The 24,533-nt window shown below is 41.2% G+C and overlaps 1 protein-coding gene and 1 long non-coding RNA gene across 6 annotated transcripts in view; one reads left to right on the top strand and one right to left on the bottom strand.

Moving 5' to 3' along the window:
- RMND5A (required for meiotic nuclear division 5 homolog A) overlaps positions 1-1,728 on the bottom strand; it is a 58,593-nt gene extending 56,865 nt beyond the window's left edge. Inside the window, exon 1 of one of the 5 annotated variants that reach the window (XR_004352690.1) lies at positions 1,286-1,710. Coding sequence is in view for 4 of the 5 variants with exons in the window: in XM_032652151.1 (XP_032508042.1) it covers positions 1,286-1,427 (142 nt within the window). In the remaining variant the exon portion in view is untranslated. Of the gene's footprint in view, positions 1-1,285 lie in introns of all 5 variants that reach the window. The other 4 variants (XM_032652151.1, XM_032652149.1, XM_032652152.1 and 1 more) reach the window with 4 other exon arrangements.
- Positions 1,729-2,237: 509 nt separating this feature from the next.
- Positions 2,238-24,533, top strand: part of LOC116763877 — a 55,877-nt gene continuing 33,581 nt past the window's right edge. The window contains exons 1-2 of the long non-coding RNA XR_004352663.1: positions 2,238-2,293; positions 3,579-3,651. This is a non-coding gene — a long non-coding RNA (uncharacterized LOC116763877). The remainder of the gene's footprint in view (positions 2,294-3,578; positions 3,652-24,533) is intronic.

The following is a 24,533-nucleotide window of genomic DNA, read 5'->3' as shown; positions in this document are numbered from 1 at the left end:
CCACTCCACCTCTCCTTCCCCATCACAGGCAGCCGTCTAGTCTGCTCATTTTTCCATATTCATATCCCAAGTCCTACCCCCACTATGGTCTCTGGTTTGCTTCTTCCCCGGAGTTCAAACGTGACTGCCGGTGTCCACGATGAGATGTTGCTGTTAAGACTCCCTCATCATGGATGAGCACTAACTCTCAACTGAAGGCAGTCTGGGAAAGGAAGGTGTACAAGAAGGAAGGAGAGGTGGAGAGAAGCTCGGCTATTGCCACTGTCCTCAATCGCACCTACCACAGTATCGACATCACCCCAGCTACCAACCTCCCTTGTCAGAAACTTCTGTTCAGCCTCTGAGTTGAGAAGACCTCCCAACCTCTTCAATAAATCCATTAAATAAAGTCCTTTATTTCTTGCTCAGAAGGAATCAACACTATGGATATTTTAATCTAAGGATACCAGACCTTTAACAAAACCAAAACCCAAAACCCTTCCCAACCAGCTTCCACAAGTTAACTCTGGCAACGTATCTGCCCCCAGGGCCCAGGGCAATAATAATATAGGGGAAACACCTTCTAGACAAAATCTGTTTTCTGAAAGGAAATCAAGTAAAAACTTGACCAGGTAACGCAACTAACTAACAACTTATGTTACAATCTGTTTCCGGAGAGTTGCCTCTGTCTCTTCGCAGGCTACGTTAGGAGAGCTGAACAGTTTGATTTAGCCAGTTTCCTAGGAATCGTGTCGGTGCCGCTGCGGAGTTAAAGAAAAGCTACTTCTACACAGAGTCAAATTATGGACTTGCAGGAGCGGCTGTTCCGTTAATCCACAGCTAAGAATAACACTCGAGTTTCTAATTTAAGAAAAAAAGGAAAAAAAAGAGAAGAATGGCGAGGAAAGTCCCCGGGCTAAGTGTTCGGAGCAGGGGAGGAGGGGGCTCGCTGCACTGACCCTCTCATGGCCCAGATCCTTGGGCCCAAGGCAATTGACGAGGAGCGCCCACCCCGGGAGTGTAGCAGTTTGCAGGTGCGAAGGACCGGCCCCCATCCCCGTTTAACCCGGGCTGGAGCCCGTGGCTCCGGAATGGGTTTCCGGGTGGGTTCGCGCTGACTCGTAATTAACAACGAGGACGGGGCAGGTTCAAGACAAATCGGGCGAGAGAAGGAGAAAAAGTCACAGGGGCCTGGTGGGTCTCCGCGCCCCGGGGAAGGCGGGACCGGGCACCCTCCTAGCCCGCCGGGGCCTGAGGGACGCGGGCGGGTGGGCCCGGCCCCGCGCGCCCACCCGAGCCGCCCTACCGTGGCTCTGCAGGATCTCGTGCTTGAGGCCGCCCGTGTAGTCGATGAGCTCCTCCAGGCCGCGCTCGCACAGCTGCCCGTAGCCTGAGAACTTGTGCAGCACCTTCTCCAGCTCGCGCTCCACCGTCACGCACTGATCCATCCCGGAGGCGGCGGCGGCGGCGTTCGGCTCCCCGGTGCCCGGGTGTCCGCAGCCGTTCGGCCCGGGCCCGGCCGAGGCCGCGTCCTGCTCCTCGTCCCCCAGGCGGGCGGCGCGGGCGGCCGAGGCGGCGGACGCGCTAGCCCCGGCGCCGGGGAACCCCGGCGAAGCCCGTGCCCGCCTGCCCCATGGCGCCCCGACCCCGGCGCGTCGCCGCTGCTCCCGCTCGCTGGTCCCACCCGGCCCCGCGCCCCCGATCCCCGCGTTCGGCTGCCAGCCTAGGCGCCGCCGATTGTTTTTGTTTTCACGGGAACCGACCGATGACCTGGTTCTCCCGGGCGGCACCAAGCGCCGCCGACCCGAGGGGAGCTAGAGAAGGAGGAGGAGGAGGCGCGGGCCGTACCAAGCGCACCCTCGAGGGGGGTACAACCCGGCGAGCGCGGGCGGAGGAACGCAATGAGCGTCCGCTTGCGCCGCCGCTCTAAAGCTGTGGGCCGTACCACGCGGGAGGCGTGCAAGGGAGCGGGAGAGGGTGGAGCAAGGACCCAATTGGTCCGAAGAGCTAAATAGGGAACTTTGGAGACAGCCCCAGAGATTCGAGAGCGCTACAACTACGCGCTCCGTAAACAAGAGGGTGGAAACCGTCCCGAACCACACCGCCCAGAAACGGGGAAAACGAACCAATGGGCGCCGGGAATACGTAAGGAACAAACGTTCTCCAATCCCTGGCCGAGGCGTAACCCTTCAGCCAATCCGAGACTAGGGGCCAAACCAATAGACTCGCTGTTGGAGGGGGTGACTTGGAGAGCATCCCGGTAAGCAAGTCGTTTCTGGAAAGCCAAGAGGGAAAACAAGGCAGAAATAAAAAGGTCTGTTTCCCGTAGGACTTCGCTCTAGCCCTGACTTATTTCATTTCCCCATCACTCCTGGGGGTACTGTCGTTCCGAAGTTTTGGAAGACGGACTTTCCGCCCCGGAGGAAAAATCAAGCCTGGCCAGGAGTGGTGGGTGGTGCTGCAGGCGAGGGTCGCTAAGGAGAATGAAAGGCGGAGGTGATTCTGGGGCGGGAGAGGGGGGCTGTTTGCTGGCCGGGCGCGGTCCGCGGTGCTGTCTCGACTCTTGCGACACCGGAAGGTCACACGCCTCACACCTCCACCCCCGCAGGCCTCGGCCCTTTGGCCCCTAGGCCTGGAGCCTCTCCTGACCGATTGCCTCACTCCGCGTGTAATGCGGGCAGCTTCGCGGAATGCAAATTCGCGTCGGAGATCCTGACGGCCTGGCCCCTGCCTCTTCGGCGCCTTACTCCTTTGAATCGGATGGAGTAACCCCCTTTGCGTAAATCCTTTCCTTAGCTTGCCGTGGCGCCTCCAACCTTGGCCTATACCTGCTTGCCCACTAAGCTGCAGCTGCACGAGGAGCCAAGCTGGTTCTTGCTTCAGGGCCTCTGTCCTTAGCTTTTCTTTGGCCTTGGAAAGCTCTTCCACCTTGTCATCCCCCTTGTCATTAGCTCACTTGTCCCACAGAGGGTCCTCCACTGACCACACTAATGTATCTTCTACCCTCCCGCAGTCCCTCCTCCATTGGATATAATAAGCTATATCATTTATTATAATAACTATTATACTACCAGTTTTATTCTTTTCGCTCTACTTATTAAAATCTGAAATGATCGGATTAAATTATTCGTTTACTTTTCTGTCTGCACCTCTTCAATAAAGTTCCACGAAGGCAGCCCCCTTGCCCGTCTTTTCTGTGCCTGGAACAGTGCCTGGCAACATAGTATGAAATATTTTTTTTTTTTTTTTAATTAAGGTAAAACCTCTTTGAGCCTCAATTTCCTTTTTTTATAATTTGGAAATAATCAGAATTAATAACACTTCACATCATTGTTAGGAAAAGTGAGTGAGATAATTTGTGTAAACACCCAGAAGCACATGATAACCACATGATAAATAGTGATGGTGGTTGTTACTATTGTTGGCAGTTCCCAGGAGTAAATCTGAGATGGCAGTTTAAAGTCATGGAACATGTTGGTCTAGCACCCAATCCTGTAATTTATTTCTTGGTAATTCTCAAGGGCAGCCCCAACTGTTGCTGTTACATATCTTCTTTCTCTTCCCCACCTAACCTGATTTCCTTTCTCCTTTCTTGGCAGGTGGCCCTGATTCCAGCTTCACTGAGAAAGTGAAAAACATCCAACTCCAGCACCCTCTGCCACTCTTCTCAAAGTATGTCTACCTGTAGCATCCATTTTGTTAACTGTTGTCAAATACCTAAAGGAAGAAGAGTCCCTTCTCCCTTCCTAAGCTGCCAGCTGACCTAGGGACGTGGGGGAAACCTTCATGTAACCCTCCTCAAATTGTTTCCCTTTTCCTCTCAGTCCTTCCATGGCCAAACTGCCCAAAAAAATCCTCTGCACTTGTTTCTCCAAGGATTTCCTTGATAAGCTCAGTCACCCTTTTCTCACTCTTTTTTTCCTTGACCTCCGGAATGGGTTTCTGGGTGGGTTCGCACCATCACTATTTATCATGCAACACATGAAAATTGTGACTCACCATCACTTTTAAAATTCTTCCTTCACCTTCAGGGCATTGCCATGGTATGGTTCAGTCACCCCTTCTCCCTTGCTGGCTCTTCTTTCTCATTTAGTCACCTGTGTGGATGAGCATTCGTCCCAGGTTCTATCCTCAACCTTCTCTTTTCCCTTTACCTGCTATACTGTGAGAACGCATTAAACTTGCCCCTCTCCAGCCTTGATGTGTCTCATAAACCAGCTTCACATTCCCCCCAACTAGCAAGACATCATCATCCAGAAGACTCGTTACCTCCAGTCAACATGTCAGAAACAGAATCCGTATTTCCCTTCTACAACAGACTTCCCTCCTCTTGACTCCTCAGTTTTTGTCAGCATTACCTTAACTCTCCCATGTTCCTCTGCCACTTCACCATCCTCATCATTAACTTACCTCTAGGATTCTTGAAAACCTTTTCCCCATCAGATTTCTTGACTCCACTAACCTGTTTCCATTGCCAACTACATCCTTCTCAAGATCCGTCTACTAAGTCATCTGCTTTCAGTCACCCCAGAATTATTGGTGCTTCCCAGGATTTTGTCCTCATCAGTATCCCTAAGGATAAAGATTGTCTCACTCCCTTTTCCATTCACCCTCCACATGTTCTGTTGAGTCTAACTTCCTAATGTCTTAAATGAGGCTTTTTCGTTTCTACATCCTTCACCTTCCTTAGTACTTTTGACATGTTTCCAAGGTTATAATTCCTTCTCTTACCTGCCTTTATCTCTTACCTCTACAGTCCCACCAGGTGAATCTTCATTCCCCTCAAAAGGTTGTTATAAGAATTAAATCAGACCAAAAAACAGAGAATTAAATCAGACAATCCATGTGAGGCACTCAATATAATAATGCCTGGCATATGGTAAGAGCTATTATTATCCACTGAACAGAAGTAATCACGACTCCCCATTACTGGCAGCTTCAAATCCTAATTCTCAGCTGCATGGTCTCCCCAGCATAGTGACACATCACAATCCCCCATCCAAACACTGGGCACTTTCACACTTTCAAGGTGAATTGAATACAGCTTCTTCATGCTTTTTCTTCTTCTAGAATGCTTTTCTTTATTCTCAGCTACTCAGATCCTCCCCTTTCTTCAAGTAACAGGACAATTCCTATTACTATTGATACCTTTCACTATTGATACCTTTCACTATTGATACCTTTTTCCAGATCTTGGTCTACCACTCCCCAATATGGTGGTCATCAGCCATATGTAGCTATTTAAAATTTTAATTAAAAAAATTTTAAATTCATTTTCTCAGTTGTACTAACCACATTTCAACTACTCAGTAACCACACATGGCTAGTAGCTACTGTCTTAATCAGCACAGTATGAACATTTTCATTGCTGTAGAAAGTTCAGTTGAACCGTACTGATCTAGACCATGACCATAGTAAAGTTACCAGCCACTCCTTTAACTGCTGGAGGACTTCGCTGTTCAGTCATTTAATGCTTAAATGCATACTGCCCCTGTATTTTTAGTTAACTTTTCCAATGTGTTCCTTTTTTTCTCAACTAGATTGTTAGCACCTAGGTCAGGGCTGACTTTTCTTTCCTCTCCTATGATTTAATCAACACAGAAAAAGTGCTCTAGGTATTTGTTAAAGGAAAGAAAATAAACAAGAGAAGAGGTCTCAAATTTAACCAAGGAGAGAAAAATAGTAATTTTTAAGGGCAGAGATCTTTATGTTCTCTCCTTACTTTGTATTGGCCCTTCCTACCCAGTGCACAATTGCTTTAAGCCTAAACCTTGATTTCTCAGAGAAGGGTCTGTAGAAGCAACAACCGAAAAAGTCCATTTTCAGAACAACTGCAAAATTATTTTTCTATGATTGCATTTTTACCACACAACAAAAAATAATTCACTCACACACGAACACCAACCAGCCAACAAACAAAAACCCCATCCAGTATCAAATGGACTCCTGTCCCATATTTTGTTCAATCTAGAGAACCTTTCATTTGCAATTATTCTGGTCTTTGCATTGGTCCTCCCCTCCACTCCAGATTCCTTTCTCTGTAACATTTAAGAAAACAATCCAAAGAAAGAAAGAAGAGGGGAAAAACCCCTTTGTCTTATGACCAAAATACATGTTCATTGTAAGAAAATCAGAAAATACAAATAGGTGAACAGAAATAATCGACCCGTGAAATCCCAAGACCCAGAAAAAAAATCAGTTTTAACATCTGGGGTGAATTTCCAGAGTTTTTCCTGCATATACACCTAGACCCATATGTGAAGGGTAGCCCTCGTTATGTGTAACTATTTTGTAAACCGCTTTTACTGTCCACTTAACATTTCTCTAGCAAAAAGAAGTTTTTAGAATTGCTCATGCCATCTTTTTGAAATGTTTAATAGTTAACTATAACTTAGCATTCACCCTTATTCTCATATGTATTCTTTTCATTTTGACTTATTCTTAGCTTGAAAGTAGACAGAGGCAAGACAGAAAAAGTCAACATTTCATCTTTCAGATTTGAGAATCTATTGAAAAACTGCTTTAAAAATATGCTTTTATGCAAAATGCACTTTCAGATATGAGTAAGAAAGACTATGTTTATAATTGTAAAAAACAGACTTTGTTTAAGAGACCTTGCTCATTTACTGACTGTTCTAGCTGACAGCCAATATGAAAGTAAGGCAAAATGCATTATTATGAAATGCTGCATTACAGAAAATAACATGCCTTTTCATCGTTTCTTTAAAAATCAATTTTCATCATTTTTAAGCCAAAAAAATAATCTCCACATGGACATTTCTGGAAATTGCTACTAAGAATAATTTAAGAAATGGGTGGACTTCCCTGGTAGCGCAGTGGTTAAGAATATGCCTGCCAATGCAGGGGACACGGGTTCGATCCCTGGTCTGGGAAGATCCCACATGCCCCAGAGCAACTAAGCCTGTGCGCCACAACTACTGAGCCTGGGCTCTAGAGCCCACAGCCACAACTACTGAAGCCCGTGCGCTTAAAGCCCATGCACCGCAACAAGAGAAGCCACAGCAATGAGAAGCCCGCGCACCGCGACGAAGAGTAGCCCCGACTCACCTCAACTGGAGAAAGCTCGCGAGCAGCAACGAAAACCCAACGCAGTCAAAAATAAAATTAAAAAAAAGAAATGGGTGAAAGCATAACTACTAGCAAAAAATATTGATCTGAGTGTTTTTCACTTCTTTTATATCTCCTCTGTGGTTTGGGGCATATTGCCACTTACGTGCCTGTTTGCCGACATGGATGATACTTGCCTGCCATAATGACCTACTGTTAGGGATTGGACAGGCAGTGTTGACAATAATGCCTTTCCTTCTGTATCCATTACCACCTTCTTTCCGCATCACTAATGTTTGTAGAAGACAGCCTCTCTCACCAGCAAAGCCCAGCCCAATGTAGCCTTCACCCCTTCTGTAAGCCACTCACTGGTTGCCTTCTAGTTTAGATACCCCCTTATAGATCTCTACGAGGATGATATGTAGGCATTGCCCTCGTATATGACGTCCCGTAGGGAGGTATTTACACCTTTTGGACCTGTTCCCTCAAGTTTTATTGGTCTGAATCTTTTTCTTTTTGGAATCCTGGTGTCTTTCTTTACTTTGTTTCCTGCTCACTCTTTTGTGTGGTTTACCAGGTCAGGTGTAACCAGAAGGGTGCTAGCACTGTAACCCTGAAGTAATTCATTCAACCCCTCTCAGGCTCAGTTTCCTTATATGTAAAATGAGAAGCTTGAAATAGATGACTTTTAAGTCCCTTCCAGTTCTAGAATTACAGAGATGTCAGTGTTTATTAAGCAACTTGTGAGGTACTACACAGCCGAACAGGAATGGGTAGATGCACCCTCCCTGCTTTTGAAATCTTTGATTCTGAATCATTACTTCCTCATTATGGAAATGCAATGGGTTTCCCCCCCACCTTGGCTTTGTTTATTTATCCAAGTAATAATAATAGCCTCTATTTATTGAGTGCTTACAATATGCTTTAAATGTGTGATTATCCAAAGCAATCTTTTGAAGTAAATATTATTTTTATCCGTATTTTACAGATGAAGAAACTGAGGCAGAGAGGGGTTAAGTAATCTCTCGAAGATTACACAGCTAATACACAGTGGAGCTGGAATTTGAATTTGAATCTGACTCCAAAACCCATAAGCAGTGTACCTCAAAAAAGCAAAATTATGCTCCATGATTACTTGTTAACATGGGGTTTCTAATAAAACAAAAGATCATTTATCCTAAGTAGTGTGATTAGGTAATAGGAGTCTAGGGCTAAAATTCACAAAAATTGTAACATTTCTACTTAAGATTCTTTGGTAAGAATCTTAACCAAACAGCCTTTATTTTTTTTTAAATAACAGTATCTACTTCACCCACCTTGCAATATCACTGAGTTATATATATTTATTTATAAAGTAATATAAATATGTTTTCAATAGTAAATGTGTACATGTAATTAGTAAATGTATAAGAATATATATGTATATGTAGATATATAGAAAGTACTCTGTACACCATGAAGCCCTATAAAAATCTGGGGTGCTGTTATTTCCTCTTATTATGTATGCATTTGATTCATCTGTTTATGTATCTTACTATGCCTCTCTTCAGGGCAGAGTCTAGGTTGTAAAGATTCATGACTTTTGACAACCTGGGGGAGACTCCAGATAGTAAACTAAGCAAGTGCTTAAAAATGGCCTTTTGAGACTTCCAGTTCCACAAACGTGAAGTAATCCCATTCCTCCAGGCTGTTCCTAAAAAAGCTCTGGACATAGCACAGAAAACAAACATAGGAATGTTTTGAAAGGTAGGAAGAACATACATAGGAACAAACATAGGAATGTTTTGAAAGGTAGGAAGAAGTTGGGCTGCATAAGGGTCTTGGGACTTGAGAAATGCCATGGTGGTAAATTCACAGGTTTCCTCTCATATCTCAGATGGGGCACTGCAGAAGCCTTCAACCCAGCACCACAAACAGGCACAGACAAAAGCTCCAAGAAGAGCCCTCATCAACGAATGGAAAAAAGAATGGCCTAACAATGAAAACTTTGTTGGCAATATCCGTCCTACTCCAGCCAAACACACAAAAAACTGTATCCTCTCCCCCAAGCATGGTATCAGCAGAGCTGAGCAGGGACTTAATTTGCACTCAACCCCCTTTACTCCATGGACATGGAGGCAGCACTCCAATTCCTCTGCAGGATGGTTTTGGCAGGGCTGAGTCAGGAAGCTGATCTTCCATCTCCTGCCTGGCAAAAGCAGGTGGTGCTCCAATTCCCCCAGCAAGTGGTATCAAACATGTTGAGCAGGGAGCTGAGCTTACAGCCCCACTAAGAGGCAACAAGACAGTGGGAGTTGGCGCCCCGAGTGCACTGGGAAGTTGTCAGTGGAGCAAGGGGAGTGCTGAACTTCCACCCCACCTATTTGCGACAAGGCAGCATGAGTCAGTGCTCCACTTTTGCCGAGGTGGTGTTGGCAGGGCTTAGAGAGAAACTAAACATACATACCCAGCCGCCCATATGCTAAATCTCAACAGGGGACTGCCTGCTAAAGAATAAGGAAAAAGAAGACGAAAATGAAATGTGATCCAGAGCTTTGTTAATATGCTATCAAGAATGTCCACTATCCAATTTTTTAAAAAATTACTCATCCAACAACCAGGAAAATCACAACATGAATGAGAAAAGACAATCAATAGATGCCAACAATGAGATGAATCAAATGTTGGAATTATCTGATAATTATGTTAAAGCTATCAAAAAAATACTTCAATCATTTACAAACTTTCTTGAAACTGAAGACAAATAATTCAGCAAAGATATAGAAATTATTAAAAAAATGAAATGGAAATGATAGAACTGCAAAATACATAAGTAAGATTAAAAGCTTGCTGTTGGGCTTCCCTGGTGGCACAGTGGTTGGGAGTCCGCCTGCCGATGCAGGGGACACAGGTTCGTGCCCCGGTCCGGGAAGATCCCACATGCCGCAGAGCGGCTGGGCCCGTGAACCATGGCTGCTGGGCCTGCACGTCCGGAGCCTGTGCTCCGCAACGGGAGAGGCCACAACAGTGAGAGGCCTGCGTACTGCAAAAAAAAAAAAAAAAAACTTGCTGTTTGGGCTCAATAATAGAGTAAAGATAGCAGAGGATAGAATCAGTGAACTTGAGGAACAGACCAGTAGAACTTACCCACTCTGAAAAACAGAGAGAAAATAGTCTGGAATAAAATGGACAGAATCTCAGTGACTATGGGGTGTTTTGTTTTTTAAAGTAACAATCATATCACTGTAGTCACAGAAGGAGAGGAGAATGAGAGGAAGACTTAAAAAGTATTCAAAGAAATAATAGCTGAAAACTTCCCTAACTTGGCAAAAGATATAAACCTACGAATTCAAGTTGAACAAATACCAAATACTGTTAGATAAACCCAAAGAATTCTAATCTAAGACATATGACAGTTAAACTTCTGAAAAATAAAAAGAAAATACCTTGAAAACAGCCAGAAAGAAATGACACCATTTTGTATAGGGGAAAACCAAAACAAATTGCAGCAGATTTCTCACCTGAACCACAGAGGCCAGGAGGAAGTGGCACACTTTTCTTTTTTATTTTGAATTTTAGATTTTTTTTATTTTTTTACACAGCAGGTTCTTATTAATTATCCATTTCATACATATTAGTGTATATGTGTCAATCCCAATCTCCCAATTCATCACACCACCACCACCACTCCCCCTGACGCTTTCCCCCCTTGGTGTCCATACGTTTGTTCCCTATATCTGTGTCTCTATTTCTGCCCTGCAAACTGGTTCATCTGTACCATTTTTCTAGGTTCCACATATATTCATTAATATGATATTTGTTTTTCTGACTTATTTCACTGTGTATGACATAGATCCAGCCACATCTCTACAAATGACCCGATTTCATTACTTTTTATGGCTGAGTAATATTCTATTGTATATACGTACCACATCTTCTTTATCCATTCGTCTGTCAGTGGTCATTTAGGTTGCTTCCATGACCTGGCTATTGTAAATAGTGCTGCAATGAACATTGGGTTGCATGTGTCTTTCTGAATTATGGTTTTCCCTGAGTATATGCCTGGTAGTGGGATTGCTGGGTCACATGGTAATTCTATTTTTAGTTTTTTAAGAAACCTCCATACTGTTCTCCATAGTGACTGTATCAATTTACATTCCCACCAACAATACAAGAGGGTTCCCTTTTCTCCACACCCTCTCCAGCATGTGTTGTTTGCAGATTTTCTGATGATACCTTTTCTAACCAATGTGAGGTAATACCTCATTGTAGTTTTGATTTGCATTTCTCTAATAATTAGTGATGTTGAGCAGCTTTTCATGTGCTTATTGGCCATTTGTACGTCTTCTTTGGAGAAAAGTCTATTTAGATCTTCAGCCCATCTTTTGATTGGGTTCTTTGTTTTTTTAATATTGAGCTACATGAGATGTTTATATATTTTGGAGATTAATCCTTTGTCCATTGATTTGTTTGCAAATATTTTCTCCCATTCTGAGGGTTGTCTTTTTGTCTTGTTTATGGATTCCTTTGCTGTGCAAAAGCTTTTAAGTTTCATTAGGTCCCATTTGTTTATTTTTTGTTTTTATTTCCATTACTCTGGGAGGTGGGTCAAAAAGGATCTTGCTGTGATTTATGTCAAAGAGTGTTCTTCCTATGTTTTCCGCTAAGAGTTTTATAGTGTCTGGTCTTACACTTAGGTCTTTAATCCATTTTGAATTCATTTTGTGTATGGTGTTAGGGAGTGTTCTAATTTCATGCTTTTACATGTAGCTGTCCAGTTTTCCCAGCACCACTTATTGAAGAGAATGTCCTTTCTCCATTGTATATCCTTGCCTCCTTTTTCGTAGATTAGTTGACCATAGGTGTGTGGGTTTATCTCTGGGCTTTCTATCCTGTTCCATTGATGTATATTTCTGTTTTTGTGCCAGTACTATATTGTCTTGCTTACTGTAGCTTTGTAGTATAGTCTGAGGTCAGGAAGTCTGATTCCTCCAGCTCCGTTTTTTTCCCTCAAGACTGCTTTGGCTGTTCGGGGTCTTTTGTGTCTCCATACAAATTTTAAGGTTTTTTGTTCTAGTTCTGTAAAGAATGCCACTGGTAATATGATAGGGATTGCATTGAATCTGTAGATTGCTTTGGGTAATACAGTCATTTTCACAATGTTGGTTCTTCCAATCCAAGAACATGGTATATCTCTCCATCTGTTTGTATCATCTTTAATTTCTTTCATCAGTGTCTTATAGTTTTCTGCATACAGGTCTTTTGTCTCCCTTGGTAGGTTTATTCCTAGGTATTTTATTCTTTTTGTTGCAGTGGTAAATGGGAGTGTTTCCTTAATTTCTCTTTCATATTTTTCATCATTAGTGTATAGGAATGCAAGAGATTTCTGTGCATTAATTTTGTATCCTGCAACTTTACCAGATTCATTGATTAGCTCTAGTAGTTTTCTGGTGGCATCTTTAGGATTCTCTATGTATAGTATCATGTCACCTGCAAACATTGAAAGTTTTACTTCTTCTTTTCCAATTTGGATTCCTTTTATTTCTTTTTCTTCTCTGATTACTGTGGCTAGCACTTCCAAAACTATGTTGAATAATAGTGGCAAGAGTGGACATCCTTATCTTGTTCCTGATCTTAGAGGAACTGCTTTCAGTTTTTCACCATTAAGAATAATGTTTGCTGTGGGTTTGTCATATATGGCCTTTATTAAGTTGAGGTAGGTTCCCTCTATGCCCACTTTCTGGAGAGTTTTTTATCATAAATGGGTGTTGAGTTTTGTCAAAAGCTTTTTCTGCATCTGTTGAGGTGATCATATGGTTTTAATTCTTCAATTTGTTAATATTGTGTATCACATTGATGGATTTGCATATATTGAAGAATCCTTGCATCCCTGGGATAAATCCCACTTGATCATGGTGTATGATCCTTTTAATGTGTGTTGGATTCTGTTTGCTAGTATTTTGTTGAGGATTTTTGCATCTATATTCATCAGTGACATTGCTCTGTCATTTTATTTTTTTGTACTGTCTTTGTCTGGTTTTGGTATCAGGGTGATGGTGGCCTCATAGAATGAGTTTGGGAGTGTACCATCATCTGCAGTTTTTTGGAAGAGTTTGAGAAGGATGGGTGTTAGCTCTTCTCTAAATGTTTGATAGAATTCACCTGTGAAGCCATCTGGTCCTGGACTTTTTTGTTGGAAGACTTTTAATCGCAGTTTCAATTTCATTAGTTGTGATTGGTCTGTTCATATTTTCTATTTCTTCCTGGTTCAGTCTTAGAAGGTTATCCCTTTCTAAGAATTTGTCTGTTTCTTCCAGGTTGTCCATTTTATTGGCATAGAGTTGCTTGTAGTAGTCTCTTAGGGTGCTTTGTATTTCTCTGGTGTCTGTTGTAACTTCTCCTTTTTCATTTCTAATTTTATTGATTTGAGTCCTCCCTCTTTTACTCGATGAGTCTGACTAATGGTTTATCAATTTTGTTTACCTTCTGAAAGAACCAGCTTTTAGTTTTATGGATCTTTGCTATTGTTTTCTTTGTTTCTATTTCATTTATTTCTACCCTGATCTTTATGATTTCTTTCCTTCTACCACCTTTGGGTTTTGTTTGTTCTTCTCTCTCTAGCTCCTTTAGGTGTAAGGTTAGATCACTTCTTTGAGATTTTTCTTGTTTCTTGAGGTAGGCTTGTACTGCTATAAACTTCCCTCTTAGAACTGCTTTTGCTGCATCCCATAGGTTTTGGATCATCGTGTTTTCATTGTCATTTGTCTCAAGGTATTTTTTGATTTCCTCTTTGATTTCTTCAGTGATCTCTTGGTTATTTAGTAATGTATTGTTTAGCCTCCACGTGTTTGTGTTTTTAAAAGTTTTCCCCTGTAATTGATTTCTAATCTCATAGTGTTGTGGTCAGAAAAGATGCTTGGTATTATTTCAGTTTTCTTAAATTTACTGAGGTTTGATTTGTGACCCAAGATGTGATCTATACTGGAGATGTTCCATGTGCACTTGAGAAGAAAGTGTAATCTGCTCTTTTTGGCTGGAATGTCCTATAAATATCAATTAAATCTATCTGGTCTATTGTGTCATTTAAAGCTTGTGTTGCCTTATTAATTTTCTGTCTAGATGATCTGTCCATTGGTGTAAGTGAGGTATTAAGGTCCCCCATTATTATTGTGTTGCTGTTGATTTCCTCTTTTATAGCTGTTAGCAGTTGCCTTATGTATTGAGGTGCTCCAGTGTTGGCTGCATATATATTTATAATTGTTATATCTTTTTCTTGGATTGACCCCTAGATCATTATGTAGTGTCCTTCCTTGTCTCTTGTAAAATTCTTTATTTTAAAATCTATTTTATCTGATATGAGTATTGCTACTCCAGCTTTCTTTTGATTTCCATTTGCATGGAATATCTTTTTCCATCCCCTCACTTTCAGTCTGTATGTGTCCCTAGGTCTGAAGTGGGTCTCTTGTAGACAGCATGTATATGGGTCTTGTTTTTGTATCCATTCAGCGAGCCTGTGTCTTTTGGTTGGAGCATTTAATCCATTCACGTTTAAGGTATTTATCGATATGTATGTTCCTATTACCATTTTCTTAATTGTTATGGGTTTGTTTTTGTAGGTCCTTTTCTTCTCTTGTGTTTCCCACTTAAAGAAGGTCCTTAACATTTGTTGTAGAGCTGGTTTGGTGGTGCTGAATTCTCTTAGCTTCTGCTTGTCTTCAAAGCTTTTGATTTCTTTGTCGAATCTGAATGAGAGCTTTGCCAGGTAGAGTAATCTTGGTTGTAGGTTCTCCTCTTTGATCACTATCATGCCACTCCCTTCTGGCTTATAGAGTTTGTGCTGAGAAATCAGCTGTTAACCTTATGGGAGTTCCCTTGTATGTTATTTGTCGTTTTTCCCTTGTTGCTTTCAATAATTTTTCTTTGTCTTTAATTTTTGTCAGTTTGATTACTGTGTGTCTCAGCGTGTTTCTCCTTGGGTTTATCCTGCCTGGCACTCTCTGTGCTTCCTGGACTTGGGTGGCTGTTTCCTTTCCTGTGTTAGGGAAGTTTTCAACTATAATCTCTTCAATTATTTTCTTGGGTCCTTTCTCTCTGTCTTCTCCTTCTGGGACCCCTATAATGCTAATGTTGTTGCGTTTAATGTTGTCCCAGAGGTCTCTTAGGCTGTCTTCACTTCTTTTCATTCTTTTTTCTTTATTCTGTTCTGCAGCAGTGAATTCTACCATTCTGTCTTCCAGGTCACTTATTCGTTCTTCTGCCTCAATTATTCTGTTATTGATTCTAGTGTATTTTTCATTGAGTTATTGTATTGTTCATCTCTGTTTGTTTGTTCTTTAATTCTTCTAGGTCTTTGTTAAACATTTCTTGCATCTTCTCGATCTTTGCCTGTTTCCTTTTTCTGTGGTCCTGGATCATCTTCACTCTAATTATTCTGAATTCTTTTTCTGGAGGTTTCCTACCTCTACTTCATTTAGTTGTTTTTCTGGGGTTTTATCTTGTTCCTTCATCTGGTACATAGCGCTCTGCCTTTTCATCTTGTCTATCTTTCTGTGAATGAATTTTTTGTTCCACAGGCAGGATTGTAGTTCTTCTTGCTTCTGCCGTCTGCCCTCTGGTGGATGAGGCTATCTAAGAGGCTTGTGCAAGTTTCCTGATGGGAGGGACTGGTGATGGGTAGAGCTGGGTGTTGTTCTGGTGGGCAGAGCTCAGTAAAACTTTAATCCACTTGTCTGCTGATGGGTGGGGCTGGGTTCTCTCCCTGTTGGTTGTTTGGCCTGAGGCGACCCAACACTGGAGCATACCTGGCCCTTTGGTGGGGCTAATGGTGACTCCGGGAGAGCTCCCGCAAAGGAGTACTTCCGAGAACTTCTGCTGTCAGTGCCCTTGTCCTCACATTGAGCCACCGCCACACCCTGCCTCTGCAGGAGACCCTCCAACACTAGCAGGTAGGTCTGGTTCAGTCTCCTATGGGGTCATTGCTCCTTTCCCTGGGTCCCGATGCGCACACTACTTTGTGTGTGCCCTCCAAGAGTGGAGTGTCTGTTTCCCCCAGTCCTGTTGGAGTCCTGCAATCAAATCCCGCTAGCCTTCAAAGTCAGATTCTCTAGGAATCCCTCCTCCCATTGCCAGACCCCCAGGTTGGGAAGCCTGACATGGGGCTCAGAACCCTCTCTCCAGTGCTGGACTTCTGTGGTATTAAGTGTTCTCCAGTTTGTGAGTCACCCACCCAGCTGTTATGGGATTTGATTTTATTGTGATTGCGCCCCTCCTACCATCTCACTGTGGCTTCTGCTTTGTCTTTGGATGTGGGGTATCTTTTCTGGTGAGTTCCAGTGTCTTCCTGTCGATGACTGTTCAGCAGTTAGTTGTGATTCCAGTGCTCTCCCAAGAGGGACTGAGTGCACGTCCTTCTACTCCACCATCTTGAACCAATCTTGGCACAACATTTTTCAGGTACTAAAAGGAAAGGATTGTCAATGCAGAATTCTATGTCCAATGAAAATATTTTTAAGTAATGAAAGGGAAATCTTGGCATTCTTGTTGAAGGAAAACGAGGAGAATTTGTCACCCACAGACATACCAAAAAGAATGTTTTCCAAACAAAGAAAAGAAAATTGGAACATCAGAAAGAAAGAAGGAACATAATAAGCAAAAAGATTGGTATGTACTATAGACTTCCCTTCTCTTCTTGGGTTTTCTAAATTTCTAAATTTACAGTGCAAGCAAAAATTATAATACTGTTTGATGTGGTTCTAAATGTATGTAGAGTAAGTATTTAAGACAATTATATGAAGAGGGAGGGCAACACATAAAGGGAGATAAGCTTTCTATACTTAACTTGAATTGGTAAAAGGACACTAGTAGACTGTGATAAATATGTATAATGTTATACCTAGAGCAACCACTAAAAAAAAAATTTACAAAGAGTAAAATTAAAAATACTATAGATAAGGGGAAAATGGGGAGTTACTGTTTAAGGGGTACGGAGTTTCTGTTTGGGATGATGAAAAAGTTACTGAAATGAATAGTGGTGATGGCTGTATGACACAGTGAGTGTACTGAGTTGCATATTTAAAATGATTAAATATGGGAAATTTTATGTTATGCATATTTTGCCAAAATTTTAAGCATAGGTAATTAAAATAGCTAATTAAAAAACATAGCAGTGGTAATCATTTTGCAATATATAAGTGTATCAAATCAACATGTTGTACATCTTAAACTTACAGAATGTTATATATCAATTATATCTCTGTAAAGTTGGGGAAAAACACTATAGATAAATCAAAATGTAATTCTTCCAAAATGTTCAAGTAGGAACTTCCTTGGTGGCACTGTGGTTAACAATCTGCCTGCCAGTGCAGGGGACACAGGTTTGAGCCCTGGTCAGGGAAGATCTCACATGCCGCAGAGCAACTAAGCCCATACACAACTACTGAGCCTGTGCTCTAGAGCCCATGAGCCACACCTACTGAGCCCACATTCCACAACTGCTGAAGCCCACGCACCTAGAGCCCATGCTCCACAACAAGATAAGCCACCGCAATGAGAAGCCCGCACACTGCAACGAAGAGTAGCCCCCACTTGCCACAACTAGAGAAAAGCCTGCACACAGCAACGAAGACCCAACGCAGCCATAAATAAATAAATAAATAAATGTATTAAAAAAAAAAGTTCAAGTAATCCACAGTATGTCTGGGAAGAAGAAACCAGAGAAATAGAAAACAAAGAGAAGACACAGAAAGCAAAAAATAGAATGGCAGACTTAAGCTCTAACATATCATTAATTACATTAAATGTAAATGATCTAAATACACCAATTAGAGGACAAGATTGGCAGAGTGGATTAAAAAACATGACCTAACTATATTATGTCTACAATAAGCTCATGTCAAATATAATCATATAAGTAGACTGAATGTAAAAGAATTTTAAAAGATATACAAACATTAATCAAAAGAAAGTAGGAGTAGCTATGTTAATATCACATAAAGACAACTTCAGAGCAAAGAAAACTACCAGAGATAGAGGTGGCCATTATATCATAATGAAAGGGTCAATCCACCAAGAAGACATACCAATTAAAAATATGTATGCACCAGACAACAGAGCTGCGAATTATGTGGAACAAAAACTGACAGAGCTAGAAGAAATAGGCAAATTCACAATAATAGTTGGAGGCTTCAACACCCTTCTTTCAATAGTTGATAGAACAGCTAGACAGAAAATAAAGATATAAAAAACTTAACACCACCAACAACCAGTAGGATCTCATCAACATCTATAGATACCAACCCAATAACAGCAAAATATGCATTCTTTTCTTTTTAAAATTTATTATTTATTTTGGCTGCACTGGAGTTAGTTGTGGCACACAGGATCTTTGTTGTGGCATGCGGGATCTTTTTTAGTTGCGGCGTGCAAACTTCTTAGTTGCGGCATGCATGCAGGATCTAGTTCCCTGACCAGGGATGGAACCTGAGCCCTCTGCATTGGGAGCTCGGAGCCTTACCCACTGGACCACCAGGGAAGTTCCAAAATATGCATTCTTATTAGGTGTCCATGGAATATATATCAAGATAGACCATATCCTGGGCCATAAAACAATTCTCAGTAAATTTAAAAGAATTTGAAATCATACTGCATATGTTATCCAACCACAATGGAATCAAACTAAAAATGAATAACAGAACGATAACAGGAAAATCTCCAAACACTTGGAAACTAAACAACACACTTCTGAAAAATACATGGGTCAAAGAAAACTCTCACCTCAAGAAACTAGGAAAAGAAGTGCAAGATAAACTGAAAGCAAGGAGAAGGAAGAAAATAATAAATATAAAGAGAGATATGAATAAAATTGAAAATAGGAAAACAATAGAGAAAATCAGTGAAAGAAAATTAACAAACCTCCAGCAAGACTGACAGTGAATAAGAGAAGACACTAATTATCAATATCAGAAATTAAATGGGATATCACTACAGACTCCGCAGACATCAAAAAGATAAGGAAATACTACAACTCTATACATATAAATTTAACAACTTAGATGAAATGAGCCAGTTACTCAAAAACACAGACTACCACGACTTGCTCAATATGAAACAGATCATTTGTATTTTTTTGTTGTTTTTTGTTTTGTTTTTTTTGGTCACGTGCGGCTTGTGGGATCTTAGTTCCCCAATCAGGAATTGAACCTGGGCTTGGCAGTGAAAGTGTGGAGTCCTAACCACTGAACCACCAGAGAATTCCCTGAAACAGATCATTTGAATAGCCCTACAGCTATTAAGGAAATTGAGTGCATAACTTTTTAACTCTCAAAAAAGAAATCTCTAGGCTTACATGGTGTCTCTGGAGAATTCTGCCAAAACTTTAAAGAAGGATTAACACCAATTCTATACAGTCTCTACAGAGAATACCTAATTCATTCTATGAAGCTAGTATTACCCTGGTACCAAGACCAGATAAAGACAGTAAGCCAAAAGAAAACTATAAACCAATATATCTCATGAACTTAGGTGCAGTAATACCCATGAAATAGTAAATTCATTCCAGCAATGTGTAAAAAGGTTTATATACCATAATACAAGGACTACAAGGCTGGTTCAGTGTTCAAGTATCAACTCATAGATCCACCAAATCAACAGGCTAAAGAAGAAAAAGCATATAATCATATCAATTGATGCAGAAAAGGCATTTGACAACATCCAACATCTGTTTGTGATAAAAAAGACTCAGTAGGGCTTCCCTGGTGGCGCAGTGGTTGGGAGTCTGCCTGCCGGTGCAGGGGACATGGGTTCGTGCCCCGGTCCGGGAGGATCCCACGTGCCGCGGAGCGGCTGGGCCCGTGAGCCATGGCCGCTGGGCGTGCGCGTCCGGAGCCTGTGCTCCGCAGGGGGAGGGGCCGCAGCAGTGAGAGGCCCGCATACCGCAAAAAAAAAAAAAAAAAAAAAGACGCAGTAATGGGAATTCCCTGGCAATCCAGTGGTTAGGAATTGGTGCTTTCACTGCCAGGATGGGTTCAGTCCCTGATCGGGGAACTAAGATCCTGCAAGCCAAGTGGTGTGGCCAAAAAAAAAAAAAAAAAAAGGCCTCAGTAAGCTAGGAATAAAGGGGAACCTTCTCAACTTGTTAAAGAACATCTACAAAAACCTACAGCTAACATAGTTACTGGCGTAAGGCTGAACGCTTTTCCCCTAAGATGTCCTTGGATGTCCACTTTCACCACTATAGTGAAGTGGCTAGAAGTTCTAGCCAGTTCAATAAAGCAAGAAAAAGAAATTAAAAGACATGACATACATATTAGAAAGGAGGAAATAATACTGTCCCTATCACCAATGATGTTAGTGTCGACATAGAAAATTCCAAAGAATTTACACACACACACACACACACAATCCCAGAACTATTTAATGAGTTCAGCAAGATCTCAAGATACAAGGTCGATGCACAAAACCCAGTTGCATTTCTATGTATTGACATTAACCACATGTGGAAACTGAAATTAAAACCACAATGCCATTTACAATTGCTCCAAAGAAAAATACTTACATATAAATCTAATAAAACATATACAACATCTGTATTCTGAAAATTACAAAATGCTGATGAAAGAAATAAGAGAAGACCTAAACAAATGGATAAACACACTGTGTTCATACATTACTCAATATAGTAAAGATATGAATTCTCCCCAAATTGATTGCTATAGATTTAATGCAATTCTGGTCAAAATCTCAGCAAGGTATTTTATAACATAGACAAGCTTGCTGTAAAATTTATAGGTAAAGGTGCAGGACCTAGAATAGTTATAATAATTTTGAAAAAAAGAATGAAGTAGGAGGAATCACTCTATCCAATGTTAAATCTTAATATATAGCTACAGTACCCAAGACTGTATGATACTGGGACACGGAAAGACTGATAGATCAATGGAATAGAATAGAGAACACAGAAATAGGCCCACACAAATATGGCCAAGTGATTTTTAGCAAAGGTTCAGGAGAAATTCAATAGAGGAAAGATAGCCTTTTCAGCAAATAGGACTGGAGTTATTGGGCATTCATAAGCCAAACAGAAGTGAACCTCAGCCTAAGTCAAACACTTTTTACAAAAATTATCTCAAAATGGATTATGAACTTAAAGGTAAAACAGGTCATGTAAAACTTAAAAAAAAAAAAACAAAACATTGGCCAAACATCTTTGGTGCATAGGGATAAACAAAGAATTTTTATATATGACACCAAAAACAGTATCTATAAAATGAAAAAATTGTTCATGAACCTCATCAAAATTAAAACCTTTTGCTCTGTGAAAGATCCTGTGAAGAGGATGAAAAAAACAAACTATAGACTGAGAGTATAATTGCAAACCACATATCTGACAAAGAACTTATTTCTGGAATACATAAAGAACTCTCAAAACTGAACAGTTAAAAAAAAAAGTCCAATTAGAAAACGGGCAAAGGGGACTTCCCTGGTGGTGCAGTGGTTAATCCGCCAGCCAGTGCAGGGGACATGGGTTCGAGCCCTGGTCCGGGAAGTTCCCACATGCCGAGGAGCAGCTAAACCTGTGTGCCACAACTACTGAGCCTGCACTCTAGCGCCTGCGAGCCACAACTACCGAGCCCGCGTGCCACAACTACCAAAGCCTGCCCACCTAGAGCCTGTGCTCCGCAGCAAGAGAAGCCATCTCAATAAGAAGCCCGCACACCGCAATGAAGAGCAGCCCCCACTCACCTCAAGCAGAGAAAGCCCATGCACAGCAACAAAGACCCAATGCAGCCAGAAATAAATTATTTTTTAAAAACACAGGAAAGAAAACGGAGAAGGACGTGAACATGTGTAGCACTGAAGAGGATTTATAGATGGCAAATAAGCACATAAAAAGCTGTTCAAAAATAAATAGCAATTATACATATACATGTATCTATTCTTTTTCAAATTCTTTTCCCATTTAGGTTATTACAGAGTACTGAGCACTTTGCTGTACACCTGGAACTAACACAACATTGTTAGTAATCAACTATACTCCAAAATAAAATAAAAATTTTTTAAAAACAAGAAAAAGGAAAAAATTAGCAAAATTAGCAAAATACAAATTTAAACCACAACGAGATATCACTATATACGTATCAGGATGGCTAAAATAAAATGTAGCAATATGCCAAATGAGGGTGAGGATGCAGAGAAACTAGATCACTCACACATTGCAGATGGGAATGTAAAGATACAGCCATTCTGGAGAAGAGTATGGCAGTTTCCTACAAAACTAAACTTGCACTTACCATGTAACCCAGCAGTTGTTTACAAAAGTTTTATTTGTGATAGCTCCAAGCAGGAAACAACCCAAAGCCCTTCAACAGGTGACTGGTTAAACAAACTGTGGTACACCCATACCGTGGACTATTACTCAGCAGTTAAGAGGAGTGAACTGTTAATACACATGACAGCATGGATAAATCTCAGGGAATTATGCTGAGTGAAAAAAAGCCAATCTCAGAAGGTATTTTTATATAACGTTCTTGAATGACAAAATTATAGCGAGAGAGAACATATTGGAGTCTGTCAGGGACTGGGGATAGTAGGAGGGGCAGGGGTGGCTGTGGCTACATAAGAGTAACGAGGGATCTTTGTGATGGAGCTCTTCTGCATCTTGATTCTGATGGCCACACGATTCTACCTGTGTGATAAAATTGCATAGAAGTAAGCTTCAGCATACACACACACACACATACACATGTACATGTAAAATAAATAAATTTGATGGGTTGTACCAGTGTTAGTATCCTGGTTGTGATATAGGCCTCTGTAGGATCTCTCTGCATTATTCTAACTGCGTAGGAATCTACAATTAACTCAAAAAAAATTTTTTTACCTGGCCTTTTGAGAATAATTATGATAATGAAGGGGAAAGGCAACCATTCTTTATGTCCCTACTTATTATATCTACATCCTCTTCTCTTTGTTTTTAGGTTTACCTGGTTCCTTTTTTCCAGTGATTAATTCTGAGTTATGTTTAATCCCCCTTCTTCTATCTTCTCCATTTTTCCTGTCAAATAATCAATAGGTTTTTTGGGCCTGATGCAAGATTATTTAAAGTTATATTTAAATATAGAAACTATGACCATAGTTCTCAAACTTTTGACTGATTTTCCTTACTGTCCCAAGGGCGATAAGGAGAGCGTTATGCTCTCTAGTGGACAGCACGTGAGAAGTATGTAAACAGTGAGCTTCTGTTGCTACCAAAGAAATGCCTCCATTACGAATCCTCTAAATCATCTTGTGTGTTGAAACAGGTGAGGGGATTTTTTTCTGCCCAACTCATTCTGAGCTCCTGCCTTTACCTAAACTTGGTTGAGAATCAGGCATTACTCTTTTTGGAAAAGAGTAACAGCTTACTAGAATTCCAAGAGGGTAATGTTTACCAGTAGAAATAAAGGTCAGGATATTAGGAAGACCACATAACTGATTACAAACCTTTGAAAGGAATCGTAACATGTCCTTGGCAAGTACGGCGTAGTCTTTTGCCCCCGCACCTCAGCGTATGCTATTCTATCTTCCTGGAATGCCTTCCTTCCGTCTTTCAAATCCTGCTTAGGTGCCTGAATCCTTCTGACCCCTTTCTTTATCCTACAGATATAATAATTCCATGTGCTGTACTACTCCTACAAAGAATACATACTTATATTGTGGCATATAAAATGGAAAGCAGCAGTGCAACACAGTGATTAAGAACGCGAACTCAACACCAAACTGAGTTCGAATCTCAGTTCCACTATCTGTATGACCATGACCAAGTTATTTAACCTCTTGTTGCCTCAATTTCCTCATCTATAAAATGGTGATAGTAATAATATTTACCTCATAGAGTTGTTATAAGATGAAGTCAATCAATATATATAAAAGCCTTAGAAAAGTACCTGGCATGTAGTAAGCGCTATATTGTGTTAGCTATTGTCTTTATGTATATATTTATTTCACTTAATCAGACCATAAGCTACTTGAGGGGAGTGTAAGTTATCTATTGCCATATTCAAATTACTCTAAAATGTAACGATTAAAACAACAAACATTATCTCATGGTTTTGTGGGTCAGAAATCTGGGAACACTTAGGTGGGTCCTCTGGTGCAGGGTTTCTCACAAGGCTGCAGTCAAGGCGTTGGCTCGGTTGGCAGTTATCTGAAAGCTCAACTAGGGGAGGATCATGTGGTTTTCGGCAGGATTAAATTCCTCATGGATTGTTGGACCGAGTTCTCATTTCCTCACTACCTGTTGGCCACCCTCGGTTCCTTTCAACTGGGCAGCTCACAACGTGGCAGCTGGCTTCCATTGAACGAACAAGCAAGAGAGGCTGAGCAAGAGATGTCACCCTAATTTTATACCCTGATCTCAGAAGTGACATCCCTCACCTTTCCTGCATTCTATTTGTGAGAAGCACGTTACTAGGTCCAGCCCACATTCAAGATGAGGGAATTACACAAGAGCAAGAATACGAGGAGGCAGG

The sequence above is a fragment of the Phocoena sinus genome, chromosome 13 (genome assembly GCF_008692025.1).
Source record: "Phocoena sinus isolate mPhoSin1 chromosome 13, mPhoSin1.pri, whole genome shotgun sequence".
Taxonomy (NCBI): Eukaryota; Metazoa; Chordata; class Mammalia; order Artiodactyla; family Phocoenidae; genus Phocoena; species Phocoena sinus.
Note: the sequence above shows the minus strand (reverse complement) of the source record. Positions and strands in the feature narration are given on the sequence as shown.